This window comes from Hyla sarda, chromosome 4, assembly GCF_029499605.1.
Source record: "Hyla sarda isolate aHylSar1 chromosome 4, aHylSar1.hap1, whole genome shotgun sequence".
Classification (NCBI taxonomy): domain Eukaryota; kingdom Metazoa; phylum Chordata; class Amphibia; order Anura; family Hylidae; genus Hyla; species Hyla sarda.
Genome location: NC_079192.1, coordinates 220,518,147 through 220,542,203, shown reverse-complemented (window position 1 = coordinate 220,542,203; position 24,057 = coordinate 220,518,147). Strand labels below are relative to the sequence as shown.

The following is a 24,057-nucleotide window of genomic DNA, read 5'->3' as shown; positions in this document are numbered from 1 at the left end:
CGCTTGGGTTGTGCTGTTTCTTCCTTTGCTTGAGATATATATATATGTATACACATCTCTATATCTATATACATACATACAGTGGGGCAAAAAAGTATTTAGTCAGCCACCAATTGTGCAAGTTCTCCCACTTAAAAAGATGAGAGGCCTGTAATTTTCATCATAGGTATACCTCAACTCTGAGAGACAAAATGAGAAGAAAAAAAATACATAAAATCACATTCAAGAAAAAGAAATCTATGCCAGCATGGAAATATGCAGAGTACCGTTTATTGGGAATAAAATCAGCAACACAGGTAAGTGAACAAAGGCATGACGCGTTTCAGGCGTGGACCCCCCTTAGTCATGACTAAGCCTTGACTCAGCCTCAGCCTTGACTAAGGGCGGTCGACGCCTGAAAGGCGTCATGCATTTGTTCACTTACCTGTGTTGCTGATTTTATTTTCAATAAACGTGACTCTGCATGTTTCCACGCTGGCATATCTTTCTTTGTCTTGGATGTTGGTGCTGCCAAACACCTGCCGCGCTGTGGACGGGATGTCTTACAGGTGAGCGGATCTACCCATTCTCTATAAAATCACAATGTCTAACTCTAAAAGAATTTATTAGCAAATTATGGTGGAAAATAAGTATTTGGTCACCTACAAACAAGCAAGATTACTGGCTCTCACAGACCTGTAACTTCTTTTTTAAGAGTTTCCTCTGTCCTCCACTCGTTACCTGAATTAATGGCACCTGTTTGAACTTGTTATCAGTATAAAAGACACCTGACCACAACGTCAAACAGTCACACTCCAAAATCCACTATGGCCAAGACCAAAGAGCTGTCAAAGGACACCAGAAACAAAATTTTAGACCTGCACCAGGCTGGGAAGAAAGAATTTGCAATAGGCAAGCAGCTTGGTGTGAAGAAATTAACTGTGGGAGCACTTATTAGAAAATGGAAGAAATACAAGACCACTGAATCTCCCTCGATCTGGAGCTGCACGCAAGATCTAACCCTGTGGTGTCAAAATGATCACGAGAACGGTGAGCAAAAATCCCAGAAACACACGGGGGGATCTAGTGAATGACTTGCAGAGAGCTGGGACCAAAGTAACAAAGGCTACCATCAGTAACAGACTACGCCACTGGGAACTCAAATCATGCAGTGCAAGATATGTCCCCCAGCTTAACCCCTTAAGGACCAAGCACGTATGAGTACGTCCCTGCGCCCTGGGTCTTAAGGACCAGGCACGTACTCATACGTCCATGGGAATTTCGCATCCTGCCGTGCCCCGGGAGGGTTGCGAAACCGGACGCCTGATGAAATCGTTCAGCAGGTGTCCGAGGCAAATGCCGAGGGGGGTCCCGGGACCCCCACATGTCGGCGATCACCGCAGATCGTCCGCGAAATCGCGCGGGCGATCTGCGGTGATTCCGGTCAGTGGTGACCCGATGACGCGGAACTAGATGGTGATCGGCGGTGTACGATACACCGCCAATCACCTGCCGTTGCTGGGGAGAGGTGACAATACTGTCACCTACCCAGCAACGCTACTATTGGCTGGCGATCATCCAGCCAATAGCAGTGCGGCAGAGGAGGGGTTAGCGGTCCCTTCCCACTGCTGCACCTGCTCTCTGTGTTCAATCAGTCAGCGGGTGCAGCAGTGAGGAGAAGACCGTGGATCCCCCCTCAGAGCTCCGGAGCCCCCTCCGGAGTCTTAGAATAGGGACAGCGGATTGCAGGGACAGGTAGGAGTTATTAAAGAAAAAAAAAAAAAAAGTAAAAATAAGGTTAAAAAAAAAAAAAAGGCCCCCTCGACCCCCTAATAGGTCCCCAAGGGTCCTATTAGGGTCTGATCCCTTACCCCGGGTCCTATTAGGGGTTCAGGGAGCTGTGTGCGCCACCCCTTTTTTGGGCTGCAGCTTTTTCTATTACTGTTGTACACTTTTTACAAGCACCACACACTACATACCTCCCTGCCCCCCCCCCCCACACACACACCCTCCCCCCCGACACTGCCCCCCCCCCCCCGCCACCGTAGAAAAAAAGGCTTACGCTTTTTTAGCATCCGAATCTGCCAGTGAGGACGAGGAAGATCCTACATTTTTGTGTTCTTCCTCGCCCTCCTCATCATCTAGTAGTGATGATGAGTCCCCTGTACGGCGGCGGAGACGCCGCCAGATGAGGCCACGCACCCCCCATGAGAGTGACCCAGTGGCCGACACTAGTACGAGTGGCAATGCCGCTCGTAATAGGAGTCCGGCCCCCCCAGACAAGTGCACCGGAGCCCCCTTCTGGTGACCTTGTCTGGAGCCCCCCAGAGGGTTATCAGCCACGGATCCCTGAGTTTCTTGGTGACTCAGGAATCCGGATTGACACGGCTGGCTTCACTGATCTGGACTTTTTAAAGCTTTTTTTCAGCGACAGCCTGGTCAATCACATGGTGGAGCAAACGAACTTGTATGCCCAGCAGTTCATTGCCCACCACCCCGATTCGCTTTTGGCCAGGCCCAATGAATGGCGCGCCATTGATGCAGCGGAAATTAGGACATTTTGGGGCCTCTCGCTGGATATGGGCCTGGACAAAAAACCAAGTGCTCGTCATTACTGGAGCGGGGACGTCCTCTATCAGACCCCGCTTTACATAATGGCAATGACACCGAGGCGGTTCAAGGCCATTCAGAAATGCCTGCATTATGCAGATAATGCGGCATGTCTGCCCCGAGGTGATCCCGCCCATGACCGGCTTTACAAATTGGGGCCAAATTTTAGGAGGCCTACGTACCGCTCAGGGACCTCTTGGTAGATGAGTCTCTCATCAGTTTTAAGGGGAGACTCATCTTCCGCCAGTATATTCCCTCGAAGCGGGCGCGGTATGGCGTGAAGCTCTATAAACTTTGCAAGAGTACCTCCGGGTACACTTACAAGTTTATAGTGTAAGAGGGATGAGATTCCCGTATTGAACCCCCAGAATGTCCCCCCACTCTGGGTGTTAGCGGGAAACTCGTTTGGTACCTTGTGCACCCATTGCTGGATAAGGGTTTCCATGTATACGTGGATAACTTTTATACCAGCATCCCTCTGTTCAAATCCCTTTCTGCCAGATCCACGTCCGCTTGTGGGACCGTGCGGAAGAACCAGAGAGGCCTCCCTCTAAATTTGGTCCAGACGCCTATCCCCAAGGGTGAGTCCCGTGCCCTGACCCATGATAACCTGTTGGTGAAGTATAAGGATAAGAAGGATGTCCTTATGCTCACCACTATTCATGGGAATGGCAGCACCCCTGTCCTCAAGCCCGATTGTATTCTGGACTACAATCGGTATATGGGGGGAGTTGATCTCTCAGATCAAGTCCTTAAGCTATATAACGCCATGCGGAAAACACGGGCATGGTACAAAAAAGTTGCAGTCTACTTGGTACAGGTTGCCATGTACAACGCTTTTGTACTATCCCAGTACGCTGGCAACACAGGGACATTCCTCCAGTACCAAGAAGAAGTCCTAAGGTTCCTGATCTTTGGCGACCGGGAAAGATCAGGCCGGACTTCTCAAGGGTCTGGAGTTCTAGGCGCCAGGATCGTCCCAGCCCAACACTTTCCAGGTGTGATCCCCCACAGTGGAAAGAAGGGACAAACACAGAAAAGATACAGAGTGTGTAGCAGGAGGGGAATACGGAAGGACACTACGTATCAGTGCGACACTTGTCCAGATAATCCGGGCCTCTGCATAGGCTGCTTCAGGGAGTATCACACTTCCATGGAGTACTAAATTTTCCCTTTTCAGTTTAATTTTCCATAATTTGACCAATGTACCAAGTACAGAGTACATTTCAAATTGTTAACCTCCTCAAACCACTAAATTGCCCAAAAAAAACTGAAAAAATAAAATAAAATATCTGATAAGACCTCTGGGGGTGTTTTTTCAAAAATGGGTCATAGGTCACTGAGTCACTATCATCGGGGACTTTTTTATGTTGCCTCAAATGCGCAGCGCTCTCTCTCCACCTGAGCGGGTGCGCATTTGAGGCAACAGGTTAGGGATGGCCACACACATCACATTCCCAGAATGATGACTCAGAGCATATGGTTTGGGGTGGGCATATTTTTTTTTTAGTTTTGGCTATGCTCTGGGTCATCATTCTGGGAATATTTCCTTTTTTATCATAATTTATAATTTTCTGTCCCACTGTACCCCATATTACGGGCCTCTGTACTCCACCTGTATACCCCAGTTACGGCCCGTTGTCCACCATAGTGTTCACCTATTTTAGGGCTCAGTGCTCCCCCCATTAACGCTCCTTGAGGGGGGGGGTCCCACATCCTCTGCTATGAAAAGCTCAAGGCCCCTGACTGACCTCATGCCTATACCAAGACCTGGTGTGCACCAGCGGAGCCAAAATCATCCAAAAATCAGGAATGTCCTTACTCCAAAGAAATGTATTTACAAATTGTGGGGGGTCTTTGCTGCTATTAACCCTTGTAAAAATGAAAAATTTTGGGGAAAACTCACATTTTAGTGAAATTATATATATTTTTTTACATATGCAAAAGTCGTGAAACTCCTGCGGGGTATTAAGGCTTACTTTACCCCTTGTTACGTTCCTCAAGGGGTCTAGTTTCCAAAATAGTATGCCATGTGGTTTTTTTTTTTGCTGTCCTGGCACCATAGGGGCTTCCTAAATGCGACACGTCCCCCCCCCCCATTTCAGCAAAATTTGCAAGTGTGACTCCTCTTCTAAGCATTGTAGAGCTCCCGTAGTGCATTTGACGTACACTTATGGGGTACTTCCATACTCATAAGAGATGGGGTTACAAATTTTGGGGGGTATTTTCTGCTATTAACCCTTGCAAAAATATGAATTTCTTTTTTACATATGCAAAAGTCGTGAAACCCCTGTGGGGTATTAAGGCTCACTTTATTCCTTGTTACGTTCATCAAGGGGTCTAGTTTCCAAAATGGTATGCCATGTGTTTTTTTTTTTGCTGTTCTGGCACAATAGGGGCTTCCTAAATGCAACATGCCCCCAAAAACCATTTCAGAAAAACGTACTCTCCAAAATCCCCTTGTCGCTCCTTCGCTTCTGAGCCCGCCGAACACTTTACATAGACATATGAGGTATGTGCTTACTCGAGATAAATTGGGCCACAAATACAAGTTTTACCCCTTGTAAAAATTCAAAAATTGGGTCTACAATAAAATGAAGATTGTGAATTTTCTCCTTCACTTTGCTGCTATTCCTGTGAAACACCTAAAGGGTTAAAACGCTGACTGAAAGTCATTTTGAATACTTTGGGGGTGCAGTTTTTATAATGGGATCTTTTATGGGGTATTTCTAATATGAAGACCCTTCAAACCTGAACTGGTCCCTAAAAAATAGTGAGTTTGAAAATTTTGTGAAAAATTGGAAAACTGCTGCTGAACTTTGAAGCCCTCTGGTGTCTTCCAAAAGTAAAAACTTGTCAATTTTATGATGCAAACATAAAGTAGACATATTGGAAATGTGAATAAAAATAGTTTTTTTGGGAATATACATTTTCCTTACAAGCAGAGAGCTTCAAAGTTAGAAAAGTGCAACATTTTCAATTTTTCCATCAAATTTTTGGATTTTTCACCAAGAAAGGATGCAAGTTACCACAAAAATGTACCACCATGTTAAAGTAGAATATGTCACGAAAAAACAATCTCGGAATCAGCATGATAACGAAAAGCATTCCAGAGTTGTTAATGTTTAAAGTTACAGTGGTCAGATGATCAAAAAACGCTCTGGTCCTAAGGTGTAAAAAGGCCTGGTCCTTAAGGGGTTAAAGTGTACCCGTCAGATCACTCAAAAAAAACAAAACTGTTATATGTTGCTCAGTATCTCATCCTGATCATGTACATGTACTTTTTTTTATGTGTCTATGACCTACATTTCTCTCAGAATAAGCTTTATTTCTGAAATATCTTAATTTTGTCCACCAGAAGCAGGGGGGTGGGTACTCACTGTGATAACCACTTCCCCTTCTCCCCCTCCCTCACCTCAGTCCAGTACTTCCCAACCAGGGAATGAGACAGCTCCCAGCATGCCCACACATCATTTGGCTGTGCAGGCATGCTGGGAGTTTTAGTTTTTCAACAGTTGAAGGCATATGATTGTAGTCCCCCTTTATTACACACACAAACACACACATACACACACACTGGCTTCATATATTCTTACACATACACATTAGATAGACACACTGATATACACACATACACATATTTCCACACATACATACGTGCAGGGACACTTACTTTTTTGTATGCAATGCAATGTTTCTGCCTTTCTCACACAGCAGACATCAGTGAGAGCCCGGCAGCAGTCTTCCTGCCCCTCCCCCTACCCTTCTCTTCACATGAGTCTGAAGTGTGTACAGCCCCTCCCCCTTCCAAAATGTCCAGGACGAAGCAGTGATCACAGAAGGACTGAATGCATTCCAGAAGGCAGGGGGGCAGTTCTTTGACTGACTTTTTCAGTATGACATACTGAAAATTTTCTAATGAAAGCAAGCCTATTGGTTTTGCATGCTTTACAACATATCAAAAGTTTTTATATCTGACAGTGCCTATTTAAGCCAGTACATGTCCGGGCCCGTCTGAAGTTTGCTAGAGAGCATTTGGATGATCCAGAAGAGTATTGGGAGAATTTCATATTGTCAGATGAAACCAAAGTAGAACTTTTTGGTAAAACTCAACTCGTCGTGTTTGGAGGAGAAAGAATGACGAGTTGCATCCAAAGAACAACATACCTACTGTGAAGCATGGGGGTGGAAAAAAAACATGCTTTGGGGCTGTTTTTCTGCTAAGGGACCAGGACGACTGATCTGTGAAAAGAAAAGAATGAATGGGGCCATGTATTGTGAGATTTTGAGTGAAAACCTCCTTCAATCAGCAAGGGCATTGAAGATGAAACATAGCTGGGTCTTTCAGCATGACAATGATCCCAAACACACCGCCCGAGCAACGAAGGAGTGGATTTGTAAGAAGCATTTCAAGGTCCTGGAGTGGTCTAGCCAGTCTCCAGATCTCAACCCCATAGAAAACCTTTGGATGGAGTTGAAAGTCTGAGTTGCCCAGCGACAGCCCTCAAACATCAACATGCTCTAGAGGAGAACTGCATGGGGAATGGGCCAAAATACCAGCAATAGTGTGTGAAAACCATGTGAAGACTTACAGAAAACGTTTGACCGCTGTCATTGCCAACAAAGGGCATATAAGAAAGTATGGAGATGAACGTTTGTTATCGACCAAATACTTATTTTCTACCATAATTTGCAAATAAGTTCTTTAAAAATCAGACAATGTGATTTTATTGATTTTTTTCTCATTATGTCTCTCATAGTTGAGGTATACCTATGATGAAAATTACAGGCCTCTCATCTTTTTAAGTGGGAGAACTTACACAATTTGGGTGGCTGACTAAATACTTTTTTGCCCCACTGTATATAAGTACACATTTTACACTCTTGTATAAGCAGTGATTAGTTTGTTTATACTGATCAATACAATGTTACTGCCTTTCATTAATCATTTTAATAAGCTCTTTGCTTATACAGCCTGCCTGAGTCCTTACTAGGAGTCAAAACAAAATGTTACATTACTGTATGTCGACACAAACAAGATCTGCTGCTGATTTTCTGCTGCAGATTTTGCTAAACATTGACTTTGGTAGCAAAATCAGCTGCAGAAAATATGCAGCAGATCCTGTTCATGTGAACATACCCTAAGTCAATGGGCAGATTTTTCTGCCCATTGACTTCAATGGGTAGCAAAATCTTCTGAAGCAAATCTGCAGCAGAAAACATGAACATGTGAACTGACCCTAAAGTAACGCAGTTTTTAAATAAAATTATGTTTCGACGTAATCTAATGCAAGTGGGAACATGGCCTAATGACTTTCATCAGAGCAATTTTCTAATTTGTCATCTCTGCTTGGCCTCCTGCATTTAGTATTGTAAACGCCTAAAAGTGTCAGATTATCACAGTTTCTGGATTACAATACTATTATTAAAATTTCTGTTCTCAGGAAAACATTGTAAAATGATAGCAGACAAGTGGCGTTTATACAGCAGGATGAAGAAATTTCAGCCTTACCTCTGAGGACATCCACAATTAAGATCAATACCTCCAGCAAAAGGGCAGACAAGTAGAGCTGCATCAGCTAATACCTGGGCATCCTTAGCAGCAAACTGTACAACAACTGGCTGATCTCCTGCAAAAACACATGAAATATGAATATTTAATTAAAAATATTAATTAATAGTGAGAATTCAAGTGGCTAAATATGCTGTGTTTTACTGAACTGTTACTCTTATGCATAACTTGTATTCTATTCTAAAAACTCTTTAATAAAAAAACCTTTTGAACCGTAAAGTGGCTAAATAGTTAACAATATAGGGAAACCCATAGGAAGATCACCCGTACTAACCTAAATATACAGGTTTATAGAGCAGATGACCCTTTTTCCAACGTTTTACCCGAGAAAAAAATCCTAAGAAATGCATATATGCAAATTAGGGTATAATAGCAACAGGGGTGCTATCACTGCTGTTTTAGCAATGATGACATTCCTCTCCCTCACATCCAACATGTCACTTCATAAACATTCTCCTCCTCCTCCTCATTTGAACGTCAGCGTGATGAGCCAAGCCTGGACTTATGGCACAGTTGTCTTTTGGCTATTGCGTATGTGTCATTCTGACATATAGATGAGGAGGAGGTGAATAATGATGAAAGGACAGGTTAGACGGGAGGGAGAGTACAATGTTATCATTGCAAAAACAGCAAAGATTTTAATTTTTGCTTTTTTTTCCATCCTCATCTTCTAAGAGCCATATACAGAACCATATGAGGGCTTGTTTTTTGCGCAACCAATTGTTATTTGTAATAAAACCTTTAATTTTACCATAAAATGTATGGCACAAGCAAAATATTATTTGTGGTGAGAAATTGATTGGCTGGTTAATGTTTTTACGCTGTGCATTTTACGGTAAATTTGACATCTGTGGGTCAATACGATTAAAAGGATACCCATCTTTCCATGCTTTCCTATACTGTACTACTTTTATACAAACTTTTTTTTTTAACAAAAGAAGTGTGTTTAAAATCGCCCTATTCTGACCTTCTATAACTTTCTTATTTTTCCATTAACCCCTTAAGGACGCAGGACGTAAATGTACGTCCTGGTGAGGTGGTACTTAACGCACCAGGACGTACATTTACGTCCTAAGCATAACCGCGGGCATCGGAGCGATGCCCGTGTCATGCGCGGCTGATCCCGGCTGCTAATCGCAGCCAGGGACCCGCCGGCAATGGCCGACGCCCGCGATCTCGCGGGCGTCCGCCATTAACCCCTCAGGTGCCGGGATCAATACAGATCCCGGCATCTGCGGCAGTTCGCGATTAAAATGAACGATCGGATCGCCCGCAGCGCTGCTGCGGGGATCCGATCATTCATAACGCCGCACGGAGGTCCCCTCTCCTTCCTCCGTGCGGCTCCCGGCGTCTCCTGCTCTGGTCTGTGATCGAGCAGACCAGAGCAGGAGATGACCGATAACACTGATCTGTTCTATGTCCTATACATAGAACAGATCAGTATTAGCAATCATGGTATTGCTATGAATAGTCCCCTATGGGGACTATTCAAGTGTAAAAAAAAATGTAAAAAAATGTAAAAGTAAAAGTAAAAAAAAAGTGAAAAATCCCCTCCCCCAGTAAAAAAGTAAAACGTCCGTTTTTTCCTATTTTACCCCCAAAAAGCGTAAAAAACATTTTTTATAGACATATTTGGTATCGCCGCATGCGTAAATGTGCGAACTATTAAAATAAAATGTTAATGATCCCGTACAATGAACGGCGTGAACGAAAAAAAATTAAAAAAGTCCAAAATTCCTACTTTTTCAATACATTTTATTTAAAAAAAAATTATAAAAAATGTATTAAAAGTTTTTTTTATGCAAATGTGGTATCAAAAAAAAGTACAGATCATGGCGCAAAAAATGAGCCCCCATACCGCCGCTTATACGGAAAAATAAAAAAGTTATAGGTCATCAAAATAAAGGGATTATAAACGTACTAATTTGGTTAAAAAGTTTGTGATTTTTTTTAAGCGCAACAATAATATAAAAGTATATAATAATGGGTATCATTTTAATCGTATTGACCCTCAGAATAAAGAACACACGTCATTTTTACCAGAAATTGTACGGCGTGAAAACAAAACCTTCCAAAATTAGCAAAATTGCGTTTTTCGTTTTAATTTCCCCACAAAAATAGTGTTTTTTGGTTGCGCCATACATTTTATGATATAATGAGTGATGTCATTACAAAGGACAACTGGTCGCGCAAAAAACAAGCCCTCATACTAGTCTGTGGATGAAAATATAAAAGAGTTATGATTTTTAGAAGGCGAGGAGGAAAAAATGAAAACGTAAAAATTAAATTGTCTGAGTCCTTAAGGCCAAAATGGGCTGAGTCCTTAAGGGGTTAAAGGGGCTGTATGAGGGCAAATTTTTTGGGACAGTGTAAAGTAGGGGTAGAGGTAGGGGTTAATAAAGAAAAAGCGTCCGTGCTACTAGCAACTGTTCTGTGAGGCCGGACTCTCCACTATGCAATTTTTTCTGCCATGTTGATAACTTTTACACCAGCATCCCTATTTTAAATCATTTCAGCCACTTTCCTGGTGAGATTCCCACACAGTGGAAAAAAAAGGACAAAACTAGAAAAAATGCAGAGTGTTTCAGAAAAGGGGATATGAAAAACACACCACTTATCAGTGTGACACCTGCCCTGACCATCCATATGTCCGCATCAAGGAATGCTTCAAGGTGTACCCTACATCTATGAAGTTTGAAAGTTATAATCTTTTTACCCAAATGTACCTGTACATTGTACATTTTCTCCAAAATTATTAACCCAAAAAAAACAAAACACTCTTTGATATAATACCCCTGATAACACTTCTTGGGGCGTATTTTTGAAAAATTGGTCACTTGCATGGGGTTTTTTAAGTTAGTTCTCAAATGGGCACAGAGCTCTCTACCCCTGAGCCCGGTCGTATTTTCTAGCAACGGTTTAGGGCCACATGTACCCTGTTCCAAATTATTATGCAAATTATATTTTTCTCATTTACCTAAATAACTGATGTAAATGACAGTCAGCCTAATTCTTATGTTATCAACAATTAAGAGTACAATTCAAATTACAATGCACTGTTCCAAATTACCGTATTTATAGGCGTATAACACGCACTTTTTAGGCTAAAATTTTTAGCCTAAAGTCCATGTGCGTGTTATACGCCGATACAGCCCCAGAAAAGGCAGGGGGAGAGAGGCCGTCGCTGCCCGCTTCTCTCCCCCTGCCTTTCCTGGGGTCTAGAGCGCTGCTGCCGGCCCTTCTCTCCCCCTTGCTATCGGCGCCGCTGCCCGTTCTGTCCCCCTGACTATCGGTGCCGGCGCCCCATTGCCGGCGCCGATAGCCAGGGGGAGAGAAGCGGCGCCGACAGCCAGGGGGAGAGAAAGGGCAGCGGCACCCATTGCCGGCGCCGCTGCCCCGTTGCCTCCCCCCATCCCCGGTGGCATAATTACCTGGGTCGGGTCCGCGCTGCTGCAGGCCTCCGGCGTGCGTCCCCGGCGTCGTTGCCATGCGCTGCACGGCGCATGACGTCAGTGCGCCGTGCATAGCAACGACGCAGGGGACGCGCGCCGGAGGCCTGCAGCAGCGCGGACCCGACCCAGGTAATTATGCCACCGGGGATGGGGGGAGTCAACGGGGCAGCAGCGCCGGCAATGGGTGCCGCTGCCCCTTCTCTCCCCCTGGCTGTCGGCGCCGCTTCTCTCCCCCTGGCTATCGGCGCCGATAGTCAGGGGGACAGAACGGGCAGCGGCGCCGATAGCAAGGGGGAGAGAAGGGCCGGCAGCAGGGCTCTAGACCCCAGGAAAGGCAGGTGGAGAGAAGCGGGCAGCGACGGCCTCTCTCCCCCTGCCTTTCCTGGGGGTATATCGGGGTATACACGCGCACACACGCACCCTCATTTTACCATGGATATTTGGGTAAAAAACTTTTTTTACCCAAATATCCTTGGTAAAATGAGGGTGCGTGTTATAGGCCGGTGCGTGGTATACCCCGATAAATACGGTATAATGCACAGTAAGTTTAAAAACACTTTATAGGTTGTAAAGAATTGAAAATTGTCATTTATTGTGTTTGCTGCATATCTACTGAAATCAAAAGCTATTTCAATCAAACTTTTAACAACATTTTAGCTTTTTAACAGGTCACTTTACATTATAACATAGAACCGCTTATTTGATAGCAGCTTCTCAAGTCTTGCATCCATTGAACTTGTGGGTTTTTGGACAGTTTCTGTTTGAATTTGTTTGCAAGATGTCAGAATAGCCTCCTACCCTTATAGATCTTTTGCTTGAGGATGCTCCAAACGTTCTCAATAGGATTCAGATCAGGGGAGGATGTAGGCTTCTCCTTTTAGCCCTATAGCAGCCACTGATGCAGAGGTATTCTTTGCAGCATGAGATGGTGCATTGTCATGCATGAAGATGATTTTATTACAGAAAGCATAGTTCTTCCTTCTGTATCAGGGAAGAAAGTGGTCAGTCAGAAACTCCACATACTTTGCAGAGGTCATCTTTACACCTTCTGGGACCCTAAAGGGGCCGACTAGCTCTTTTCCCATAATTCCGGACTAAAACATGACTCCTCCACTGCCTTGCTGATGTCGCAGCCTTCTTGGAACAGGGTGGCCGCCCAACAACAATCCACTACTCCATCCATCTGGACATCCAGGGTTGCACGGCACTCCTCAGTGAACAGGACTGTTTGACAATTAGTCTTCATGTATTTTTCTGCCCAATGCAGCCATTTCTGCTTGCCATTTTCTGCTTCTGGTTAGTGGTGGCAAAATAGAAGGTTTATGTACAGTTGCAAGACTCTGAGGACTCTACACCTTGATGTCCGTGGGACTCCAGAGGCACCAGCAGCTTTAAATATCTGTTTGCTGCTATGTAATGGAATTGAAGCAGCTGCTCTCTTGATCAGAAGCATGGATATGGCAGAAATATTCTTCAATGTGCCTTTATCTGCACAAACCCGCCTGTGCTCTGAATCAGCCACAAATCTCTTAATAGTGCGATGATCATGCTTACGTTTTTGTGAAATATCAAATATTTTCATACCTTGTCCAAGGCATTAAACTATTTCACTCTTTTCGGCAGCAGAGAGATCCTTTTTCTTCCCCATATTGCTTGAAAATGGTGCTCTGCTTAACAATGTGAAACACACACCTTTAGTAGTTTTTCCTTAAATTGGGTTCATCTGGCTATCCAATTATCACAGGTGTCCGAGATTGTTTTTGGTGATCAAAAGAGCCCTAGAATTTGCTTAATAATTCGGAACGGGGTGTGTGTTCCCAGAATGGTAAAGAAGAGCATGAGTTTTGGGCAGGCAAATGTTTTACTTTTGGCATGCTCTGGGTTCGTCATACTAGGCACAGAGATTAGGAGGAACATTGCAATTTTCAGTTGCAAAAATTTCTGCAACAAATCAGGTTCCATAATACTTATCAAAACGTGTAAATGTATGGTTAATAGGTCACATATACCTTGGTTTGTAGTGAATTCGCTGTCTCTGGCTTTAGCTGACTTGATGAAGTCTGCTGCAACTATCATAGGTGTATAGCACAAGTCACAGCCATACTTCCTCACTAGATTCCTGAATGCCAATCTAGCAGAGTAAAAAAAAAAAGAACAAAAATTGTATGATTTACTAAAAAGATAAATAAAGCTACACACACTACCATAATAGCTTATGTTCAGAATGGAAGACAAGATACTGTTTATGGGAATGTGTCATCAGAAAAAATCTATTGTTTAAACTAAATTTTTGTGCTAAACATATGTTCTAAGAATTTTTGGTGAGATCTTACAGTTTTTAGCCTGGCTTCTGGCTTCTAAGCCTCAAAATAGTCAGATACTTCCTGTTCTATAAAGAACAATTTTCAGTAGTTGCCTCCTTATCTCTAAATGCTATTACAAAAAGCTCAGGCAAGATGGCCGCCCCATAGTGGTGTACAAAAAAAAAAACTATTACAATGTGAAAATACAACCAACATGTTCCAGTATCAGGCTCTTATCAGTTTAAAACATAATAATAATAATTATATAATTATTTATGATCCAGAGAAAGACAAAAAATCGATGAGGCTGATGCCAACTGACCCATAACAAAGGAAAAATTCCATTGTGACAATACCAAACTGCTTGCCAGAACCACTGATAAAGGCTCTCAACACAGGGGTGAACCAAGCCTAACTTTACAGGGAGTAGGAAACAATCTTCTTTTACAGAACATAGTACATACCAGTTATGGATCAACTAAGGTTTAGATTTAGATTGATGTATTTGTGTACTAGATAAAAAAAAATTAAAAAAATCAAGAATTCTTAACAGTACTGAACAGCACTTACTTAGAATATCGTACCATGGGTGCACATATCTTTACTGTATTGTTAAAGGTGAATAAATCTGATGGGTTCTGTGGCAGACATGTTTCATTATGGCCTTGCTGAAGATGCATGGCAGAAGAAAAAGACCTACAGAATAGCAAGAATAAAATACCCATTAGTTAAATTACAAAAAAAACACCAATCTGTGTAAATTTGTAGAAAATAGAAGGGGATTCTTTACTGTAAGAGCAGTGAGACTATGGAACGCTCTACTACATTTCTAGAGTGTTCGGCTTTGTATACATGGGGGAATGTCTACAGAGAATCTCATAAGATGCCAGCGCTAGGACCTCCGGGAATGCGCTGTCTCATAGACGGCAATGCATTCCTTGTGTAGTCTGCAGAAAGAATAGACATGTCTATTCTTTCTGCAGACACTAGAATTTGAATTTCAGTGCCAGATGTTTCCGGTGTGGAAATTCTGCTATGTGAACAGAGCAGCAGAATCCCATTGAAGTTATTTGGACTCTGCTGCTGCTAAATCACACATAAATGTAGAACATTGTCTTATAATAATGCTGGGAGAGTTTTTTCTGCTTAACCCGATAACGACCACGGATGAGTATAGACGTCCAGGTTGGCGGGCGTTCCCACACCTGGACGTCTATACCCGTCCATTATTCTCGTGGGTGCTGCCCAGTGCACCCATGAGATCGCGGCAGGGACTCGGCTGTATCACACTTCCGACCGCGGGCTGTAAGTGTTATGACAGAGGGAGCTCCCTCTGTCACTCCTGCAGCACCCCGCATCGCGATCGCGGGGTGCTGTGTGTGGCCGCGGCTGGCCGCGACCTGACGCACTGCCGGGAGTGAAGTTCACTTCACTCCCGGCAGTTTAACCCTTACAGCCGCGGTCAGAAGTGACCGCGCGCTGTAAGGAGTTCTGACAGAGGGAGGGGGCTTCCTCTGTCTCCTCTGCAGCACCCCGCAGCGCGATCGCGGGGTGCTGCTGCATACCTGGGCAGCCGGGGGTCCTACAAAGACCCCCAGGTCTGCCCTGGGTATTGCCTGAAAGGACGTGCCGGAGGCACGTCCTAATATGCTGCCTGCTAGTGAAAACTGGCAGGCAGCATATAACTGCAATGCTTTGGAATACTAAGTATTCCAAAGCATTAAAAAGTGTAAAAATAAATAAATAAAATAAAAGTGTAAAAATAAATAAAAATTTAATAAAAGTGTAAAAAAAACAAACAAAAAAAAATTATATATATATATATAAAATACATTTATTAAATGAATCTAGTTTAAAAAAATGCATAATGTGTAGGATCGCATTGGCGGACATCCGCAGCATGTAATATGCTGCGGATGTCCGCCACGTGATCCTACACATTATGCAGCAGTCGAGGTAATGAGCTCCCTGCTGCGGCTGGGTAGCTTTGTGTGTCCACTCATAGCGGCGGATTTCCCACCAGCAGTCATGAGCGGACACACTGAGCTACCCAGCCGCAGCAGTGATGGATATATTCACTATGAGCGGGTGCTTATTCCCACAACATGGCGGATATATCCATCAGGAGCCTTAACTGTCACAGACAGACGCGTTATACTGCCAGCCGACCAAGGACCAATCAGAGTGGTCCCTGGTGCAGCCAATAACTAGTAGGGGTGCAGTATATAAATGGGGTCACTTGTGGGGGTGGGGGTACTGTTCTGCCCTGAAAGCCAAATGGCGCTCCTCTCCTTCTGAGTCCTACCACGCGGCCAAGGAACCATATATGGTCAAAGCGGGGGTATTTCCGAACATGGGACAAGCAGCTAAATAAAATATAGGGTGCATTTCTTTCAATATCAGAAGTGATGTACAAAAAATATGCCCCCCAAATGATGCATTTGTGAAAAATTGCAAATTTCGAATTTTTAACACTGACTTTGTAATAATTCCTGCCAAAAAACTATGGTGTTAAAATACTCACTGTACCCCCTAGCGAATACCTTGAGGGGTCTAGTTTTTAAAATGGGGTCATTTGGGGGGGTGTTCCTATGTTCTACTACCTTTTAATTTCTGCAAACCTTGCATAGCACATAAAAAAAGATGTACTTTTCAAATTTTCTAAATTTTCTAAATTTCAAGTTAAATTGTTAGGCTTCTAACTAATTTAAAATGTTAATTAAAATCAAAAAAATGATGTCAAAATAAAGTAGACATCTTAAAGTATAAGTTTCATAAACTATTTGGTCAGTATGTATAAATATATGCAACCTATTAGTGTTAAAATAGCAAAAAATCGTAATTTTTTGTAAAAATTTCATGATTTTTTGCATTGTTTGCATTGTAAAAAAAAACTACAAATGATATCGGCTTACTTTTACTATGTACATGAAGGACAACTTGTGACAAAAAAACAATGTCAGAATTATCGTGATTGGCAAAACGTTACCAGAGTTATTCTCTAATAAAGACAGACATCCCCGATTTGAAAAAACAGGCCTGGTCTTTCAGGGGCGTACAGATTTATTTGTATTGGTCCTTAAGGGGTTAAGTGAGGGGAGTATCACTATGTGAGGGCACAAGAGGGGCCTATTACTATGCAAGGGGTTCAAGAGGGGCCTACTACTATATCGGGGATGGACACAAGAGGTGGCATATCACTTAGTGGGGGGCATAAGAGAGGCCTATTACTATGCAGGGGGACAAAAAGGGCCTTTCACTATGTAAAGGGACAAAAAGGGGTCCTATTACTTTATGTGGGTCAAAAGAGGAGCCTATTACTATGTAGGGGACACATGAGGGGCCTAATACTATATTAGAGGACACAAGAGAGGTCTATTTGTATGCAAAGTGGTCAGAAGAAGGGCCTAATACTATGCATGGAGCCACAAGTAGGGCCTATCACTGTGTGTGTGTGTGTGTGTGTGTGGGGGGGGGGGGGGGAAGAGAGGGCATATTACTATATGAGGGGAACAATAGGGACCTCTTACTATATAGGGTGCACAAGAGGGGCCTATTAATATATGAGGGGGCCCAAGAAAGGCCTATTATTTGTTATTACAGGAAGTGATTACAGGGTGGGTCATTTATATGGATACATGGATACACCCAAGATTGGGAGACCTTGGGGGCCATTCAACTGGCCCACCACGACCAATCCACTTTCAAGATGGTGCACCACCACATTATGGGTGTCAGGTCCGAGCATTCCTAGATGAACAGTTTCCTGGAAAGTGGATTGGTTTTCATGGGCCAGTTGAATGGCCCCCAAGGTCTCCCGATCTGACCCCCTTAGACTTTTATCTTTGGGGTCATCTGAAGGCAATTGTCTATGCTGTGAAGATACGAGATGTGCAGCACCTGAAACTACGGATACTAGAAGCCTGTGCTAGCATTTCTCCTGTGGTGTTGCTATCAGTGTGTGAAGAGTGGGAGAAGAGGGTTGCATTGACAATCCAACACAACGGGCAGCACATTGATCACATTTTATAAGTGGTCAGAAACTTGTAAATAACTCATGAAAGAATAATGTTACGTTAAAACCAAGCACATCATTGTTTTTCCTGTGAAATTCCCAATAAGTTTGATGTGTCACATGACCCTCTTCCTATTGAAAAAACAAAAGTTGGCCGACTTCAAAATGGCCGTTATGGTCACCACCCATCTTGAAAAGTTTCCCCCCTCACATATACTAATGTGCCACAAACAGGAAGTTAATATCACCAACCATTCCCATTTTATTAAGGCGTATCCATATAAATGGCCCACCCTGTATATACTAGAGGCCCAAGGGTGTTTAATCCCTTAAAATCATCAGTTACTTATTTGTAATACACATAAGCAACTGGCAAGGTTGGCACCTATTTTCCTACCAATCCACAGTTTGTTCCAGGCTGGATACAGTTTGGTATTATGGAGGGATCCTTACTCTCTATATTCCCACTCTTAGGTTAGTGGCCCAATGGCTTTTAACCCCTTAAAATCATCAGTTACGTATTCAAAATACTGAAAATGTATGTAATTGGCAAGGGTGGTACCTGTTTTCTTGCCAATCCCCTTTTTGGGCCAGTCTGGAAGTAGTTGGGTATTATAGAGGAGCCCTTTTCATTTATATTTCCACCCCTAGGTTAGTGGCCAAATGGTGTTTAACCCCTTAAATTCCTCACTTATTCAAAATGTAGAAAATGTACATAGTTGGCAAGGTTGGCACCTGTTTTCTTGCCAATCCACTATTTGGGCCAGTCTGGAAGTAGTTGGGTATTATAGAGGAGCCCTTTTTCTTTATATTTCCACCCCTAGGTTAGTGGCCAAATGGTGTTTAACCCCTTAAACTCCTCACTTATTCAAAATGTAGAAAATGTACATAGTTGGCAAGGTTGGCACCTGTTTTCTTGCCAATCCACTATTTGGACCAGGTTGGTTACAGTTGGGTGTTATGGAGGGGCACCCTTAGGTTAGTGGCCCAACCGCATTTAACCCCTTAAATGCCTTACTTATTAAAAACACATTTTTTTTATCCATTGTTTACTATCGTGTTTTGTTTTTTCATCAAAAACACAAATAATCTAGATTTTCTTTTCTGAATTGGATTGTTCCCAAATAATACTCAACATTTATGTATAAAAAAACAGGTTTACTGCAGAGGAATAAGAGGAGAAAGGGTTTTCTGTCAGTCATCTCTATAAGAAAATGCTGCAATAAGAAACCAACTTCAGTGAATAAGAAACCAACTTCAGCCTCGTATAAAAACCTGCACTGTGAGGACATGATATCTAGTACCGGCGATCTGGCTGACATGTCATCACTGGTTTTACATTGGACTGTACATTTGCAGATGTAGCTCTGCCACACGTGTGTACAGCGCAGCGATAACAGACACACTGCATTGTTCCCTGGTAACCTATGGGGTCTCCCGCCCTGTGTCGGGGCTGAGCGGAGCTCCACAGCAGCCGAACACGCTGCACTCCCCAGCACTTCCTTCTACCTGCCCTGTACGCGTCCACAACTCCAAGTCTCAGGTCCGGCTTCTTCCTGAACACGTTGTTTACCAGTGACGTCACCGACGCAGGCTGATGACGTGGCTCCTGGTTGGCAGTGACAGTCCTGTAACCAACATGGAGGGGAAAAAGAGTTCTTCAGCCTTGATAGGGGGGCCGGAGTCAGTGAGGGAGATGATGCGGGAAGGTGAGTGCGGTGACAGGGAAGAGGTGGGAGAGACCGCCTTCCTCTTGTGTCATGTATGCCGGTCCTATGTGGTATCACAAGCCATGGCTATACAGTAGTCATATACTGGCATTTATACAGGGGATCAAGTCCTGGGAAAAACACCCCAAGATTTCCACCCAAGGGCTGGTCCTGCAAGACTCCAGCTAATGGGAACGGTGTTCTCGCTGTGGAAAGAGTGCAGGAACTCAGTTCCCACAAGCTCCTGCAGGACTTGAGCCCTGTGTGTGTGTGTGTGTGTATATATATATATATATATATATATATATATATATATATAACAATGGCGCAGCACTCCAAAATTGCAAAAAAGTGTAAAAATGTATTCCTTCATGTCAAAATTCAAAGCGACGTTTCAGCTCCCCACTGGAGCTTTTTTCAAGCATGCTTGAAAAAAGCTCCAGTGGGGAGCTGAAACGTCGCTTTGAATTTTGACATGAAGGAATACATTTTTACACTTTTTTGCAATTTTGGAGTGCTGCGCCATTGTTTTCTATTACATGGACTTTGATCGAGTCAGGGCGCTGGCACCGGGCATCTAATGGTGAAGTAGTGCTGCATTGTTTTTGAATATATATATATATATATATATATATATATATATATATATATATAATATTATGTATACACAACAAACACACAGGCTCCAGGGCTAACTGGTCCAAGATAGCTACACACAAAACTTACAGCTAGGTGTACTTGTACATAGTGTGGTACTCCACTGCCGATCCTTTTGACTACTATATGGTACCAGACTGTTCTGCCCTCTGCACTACTATATGGTACCAGACTGTTCTGCCCTCTGCACTACTATATGGTACCAGACTGCTCTGCCCTCTGTGCTACTATATGGTACCAGACTGCTCTGTCCTCTGCACTACTATATGGTACCAGACAGCTCTGCCCTCTGCACTACTATATGGTACCAGACTGTTCTGCCCTCTGCACTACTATATGGTACCAGACTGCCCTGTCCTCTGCACTACTATATGGTACCAGACTGCTCTGCCCTCTGCACTACTATATGGTACCAGACTGCTCTGCCCCCTGCACTACTATATGGTACCAGACTGCTCTGTCCTCTGCACTACTATATGGTACCAGACTGCTCTGCCCTCTGCACTACTATATGGTACCAGACTGCTCTGCCCTCTGTGCTACTATATGGTACCAGACTGCTCTGCCCTCTGCACTACTATATGGTACCAGACTGCTCTGCCCTCTGCACTACTATATGGTACCAGACTGCTCTGCCCTCTGCACTACTATATGGTACCAGACTGCTCTGTCCTCTGCGCTACTATATGGTACCAGACAGCTCTGCCCTCTGCACTACTATATGGTACCAGACTGCTCTGCCCTCTGCACTACTATATGGTACCAGACTGCTCTGTCCTCTGCGCTACTATATGGTACCAGACTGCTCTGCCCTCTGTGCTACTATATGGTACCAGACTGCTCTGTCCTCTGCACTACTATATGGTACCAGACTGCTCTGTCCTCTGCACTACTATATGGTACCAGACTGCTCTGTCCTCTGCACTACTATATGGTACCAGACTGCTCTGCCCTCTGTGCTACTATATGGTACCAGACTGCTCTGTCCTCTGCACTACTATATGGTACCAGACTGCCCTGTCCTCTGCACTACTATATGGTACCAGACTGCCCTGTCCTCTGCACTACTATATGGTACCAGACTGCCCTGTCCTCTGCACTACTATATGGTACCAGACTGCTCTGTCCTCTGCACTACTATATGGTACCAGACTGCTCTGCCCTCTGCACTACTATATGGTACCAGACTGCTCTGCCCTCTGTACTACTATATGGTACCAGACTGCTCTGCCCTCTGCACTACTATATGGTTCCAGACTGCTCTGCTTTCTGCACTACTATATGGTACCAGACTGCCCTGTCCTCTGCACTACTATATGGTACCAGACTGCTCTGCACTACTATATGGTACCAGACTGCTTCGTCCTCTGCCCTATATATGGTACCAGACTGCTCTGTCCTCTGCTCTACTATATGGTACCAGACTTATTCATCCTCTGCACTACTATATGGTACTAGACTGCTCTGCCCTCTGCACTACTATATGGTACCAAACTGCTTCGTCCTCTGCCCTATATATGGTACCAGACTGCTTCATCCTCTGCATTACTATATGGTACCAGACTGCTCTTCCCTCTGCACTACTATATGGTACCAGACTGCTCTGCCCTCTGCACTACTATATGGTACCAGACTGCTCTGTCCTCTGCACTACTATATGGTACCAGACTGCTCTTCCCTCTGCACTACTATATGGTACCAGACTGCTCTGCCCTCTGCACCTGGGGCAAAAAAAGTATTTGGTCAGCCACCAATTGTGCAAGTTCTCCCATTTAATAAGATGAGACCTGTAATTGTCATCATAGGTATACCTCAACTAAGAGAGATATAATGAGAAAAAAAAATCCATAAAATCACTGTCTGATTTTTTAAGAATTTATTTGCAAATAGTGGGGAAAAGTATTTTGTGAATAACAAAAGTTTATCTCAATACTTTGTTATATACCCTTATATTGTTGGCAATGACAGAGGTCAAACGTTTTCTTAAGTCTTTACAAGGTTTTCACACACTGTTGCTGGTATTTTGGCCTATTCCTCCATGCAGATCTCCTCTAGAGCAGTGATGTTTTGGGGCTGTCGCTGGGCAACACAGACTTTCAACTCCCTCCAAAGGTTTTCTATGGGGTTGAGATCTGGAGTCTGGCTAGGCCACTCCAGAGCCTTGAAATGCTTCTTACGAAGCCACTCCTTCTTTGCCCGGGCGGTGTGTTTGGGATCATTGACATGCTGAAAGACCCAGCCACGTTTCATCTTCAATGCCCTTGCTGATGGAAGAAGGTTTTTACTTAAAATCTCACGATACATGGCCCCATTCATTCTTTCCTTTAAACGGATCAGTTGTCCTGGTCCCTTAGCAGAAAAACAGCCCTAAAGCATGATGTTTCCACCCCCATGCTTCACAGTAGGATGCAACTCAGTGTTATTTCTCCTCCAAACACGACGAGTTTGAGTTTTTACCAAAAAGTTCTACTTTGGTTTCATCTGACCATATGACATTCTCCCAGTCCTCTTCTGGATCATTCAACTGCTCTCTAGCAAATTTCAGACTGGCCCAGACATGTACTAGCTTAAGCAGGGAGACACATCTGGCACTGCATGATTTGAGTCCCTGGCGGCGTAGTGTGTTACTGATGGTAGCCTTTGTTACTTTGGTCCCAGCTCTCTGCAGGTCATTCACTAGCCCCCCCACCCTCGTATGGTTCTTGGATTTTTGCTCACCGTTCTTGTGATCATTTTGACACCACAGGGTGAGATCTTGCGTGGAGCCCCAAATCGAGGGAGATTATCAGTGGTCTTGTATGTCTTTCATTTTCTAATAATTGCTCCCACAGTTGATTTCTTCACATCAAGCTGCTTGCCTATTGCAGATTCATTCTTCCCAGCCTGGTGCAGGTCTACAATTTTGTTTCTGGTGTCCTTCAACAGCTCTTTGGTCTTGGCCATAGGGGAGTTTGGAGTGTTGACTGAGGTTGTGAACAGGTGTATTTTATACTGATAACAAGTTCAAACTGGTGCCATTAATACAGGTAACGAGTGGAGGACAGAGGAGACTCTTAAAGAAGTTACAGGTCTGTGAGAGCCAGAAATCTTGCTTATTTGTAGGTGATCAAATAATTATTTTCCACCATAATTTGCAAATACGTTCTTAAAAAATCAGACAATGTGATTTTATGGATTTTTTTTCTTCTCATTATGTCTCTCACAGTTGAGGTATACATATGATGAAAATTACAGACCTCTCATCTTTTTAAGTGGGAGAACTTGCACAATTGGTGGCTGACTAAATACCGTATTTATCGGGGTATACCACGCACCGGCCTATAACACGCACCCTCATTTTACCAAGGATATTTGGGTAAAAAAAGTTTTTTACCCAAATATCCATGGTAAAATGAGGGTGCGTGTGTGTGCGCGCGTGTATACCCTGATACAACCCCAGGAAAGGCAGGGGGAGAGAGGCCGTTGCTGCCCACTTCTCTCCCCCTGCCTTTCCTGGGGTCTATGGCCCTGCTGCCGGCCCTTCTCTCCCCCTGGCTATCTGCGCCGCTGCCCGTTCTCTCCCCCTGACTATCGGTGCCGGCGCCCCATTGCCGGCGCTGATAGCCAGGGGGAGAGAAGCGGTGCCGACAGCCAGGGGGAGAGAAGGGGCAGCAGCACCCATTGCCGGCGACGCTGCCCCGTTGCCTCCCCCCATCCCCGGTTGCATAATTACCTGTTGCCGGGGTCAGGTCCACGCTGCTTCAGGCCTCCGGTGTGCGTC

General features: G+C 44.0%; 2 protein-coding genes across 8 annotated transcripts in view; one reads left to right on the top strand and one right to left on the bottom strand.

Annotated features, from left to right (window-relative positions):
• The window catches only part of DUS4L (dihydrouridine synthase 4 like), a 48,720-nt gene extending 29,192 nt beyond the window's left edge, over positions 1–19,528 (bottom strand). Inside the window, exons 1-4 of one of the 5 annotated variants that reach the window (XM_056573623.1) lie at positions 19,445–19,528; positions 14,487–14,612; positions 13,623–13,744; positions 8,102–8,219 (exon numbers count right to left, since the gene is read on the bottom strand). In XM_056573623.1, the coding sequence (XP_056429598.1) occupies positions 8,102–8,219; positions 13,623–13,744; positions 14,487–14,596 (350 nt within the window). In that variant the 5' untranslated portion in view covers positions 14,597–14,612; positions 19,445–19,528. The other 4 variants (XM_056573622.1, XM_056573620.1, XM_056573621.1 and 1 more) reach the window with 4 other exon arrangements.
• The window catches only part of COG5 (component of oligomeric golgi complex 5), a 405,205-nt gene continuing 400,531 nt past the window's right edge, over positions 19,384–24,057 (top strand). For all 3 annotated transcript variants that reach the window (XM_056573589.1, XM_056573590.1, XM_056573588.1), the window contains exon 1: positions 19,384–19,640. In XM_056573589.1, the coding sequence (XP_056429564.1) occupies positions 19,529–19,640 (112 nt within the window). In that variant the 5' untranslated portion in view covers positions 19,384–19,528. The remainder of the gene's footprint in view (positions 19,641–24,057) is intronic.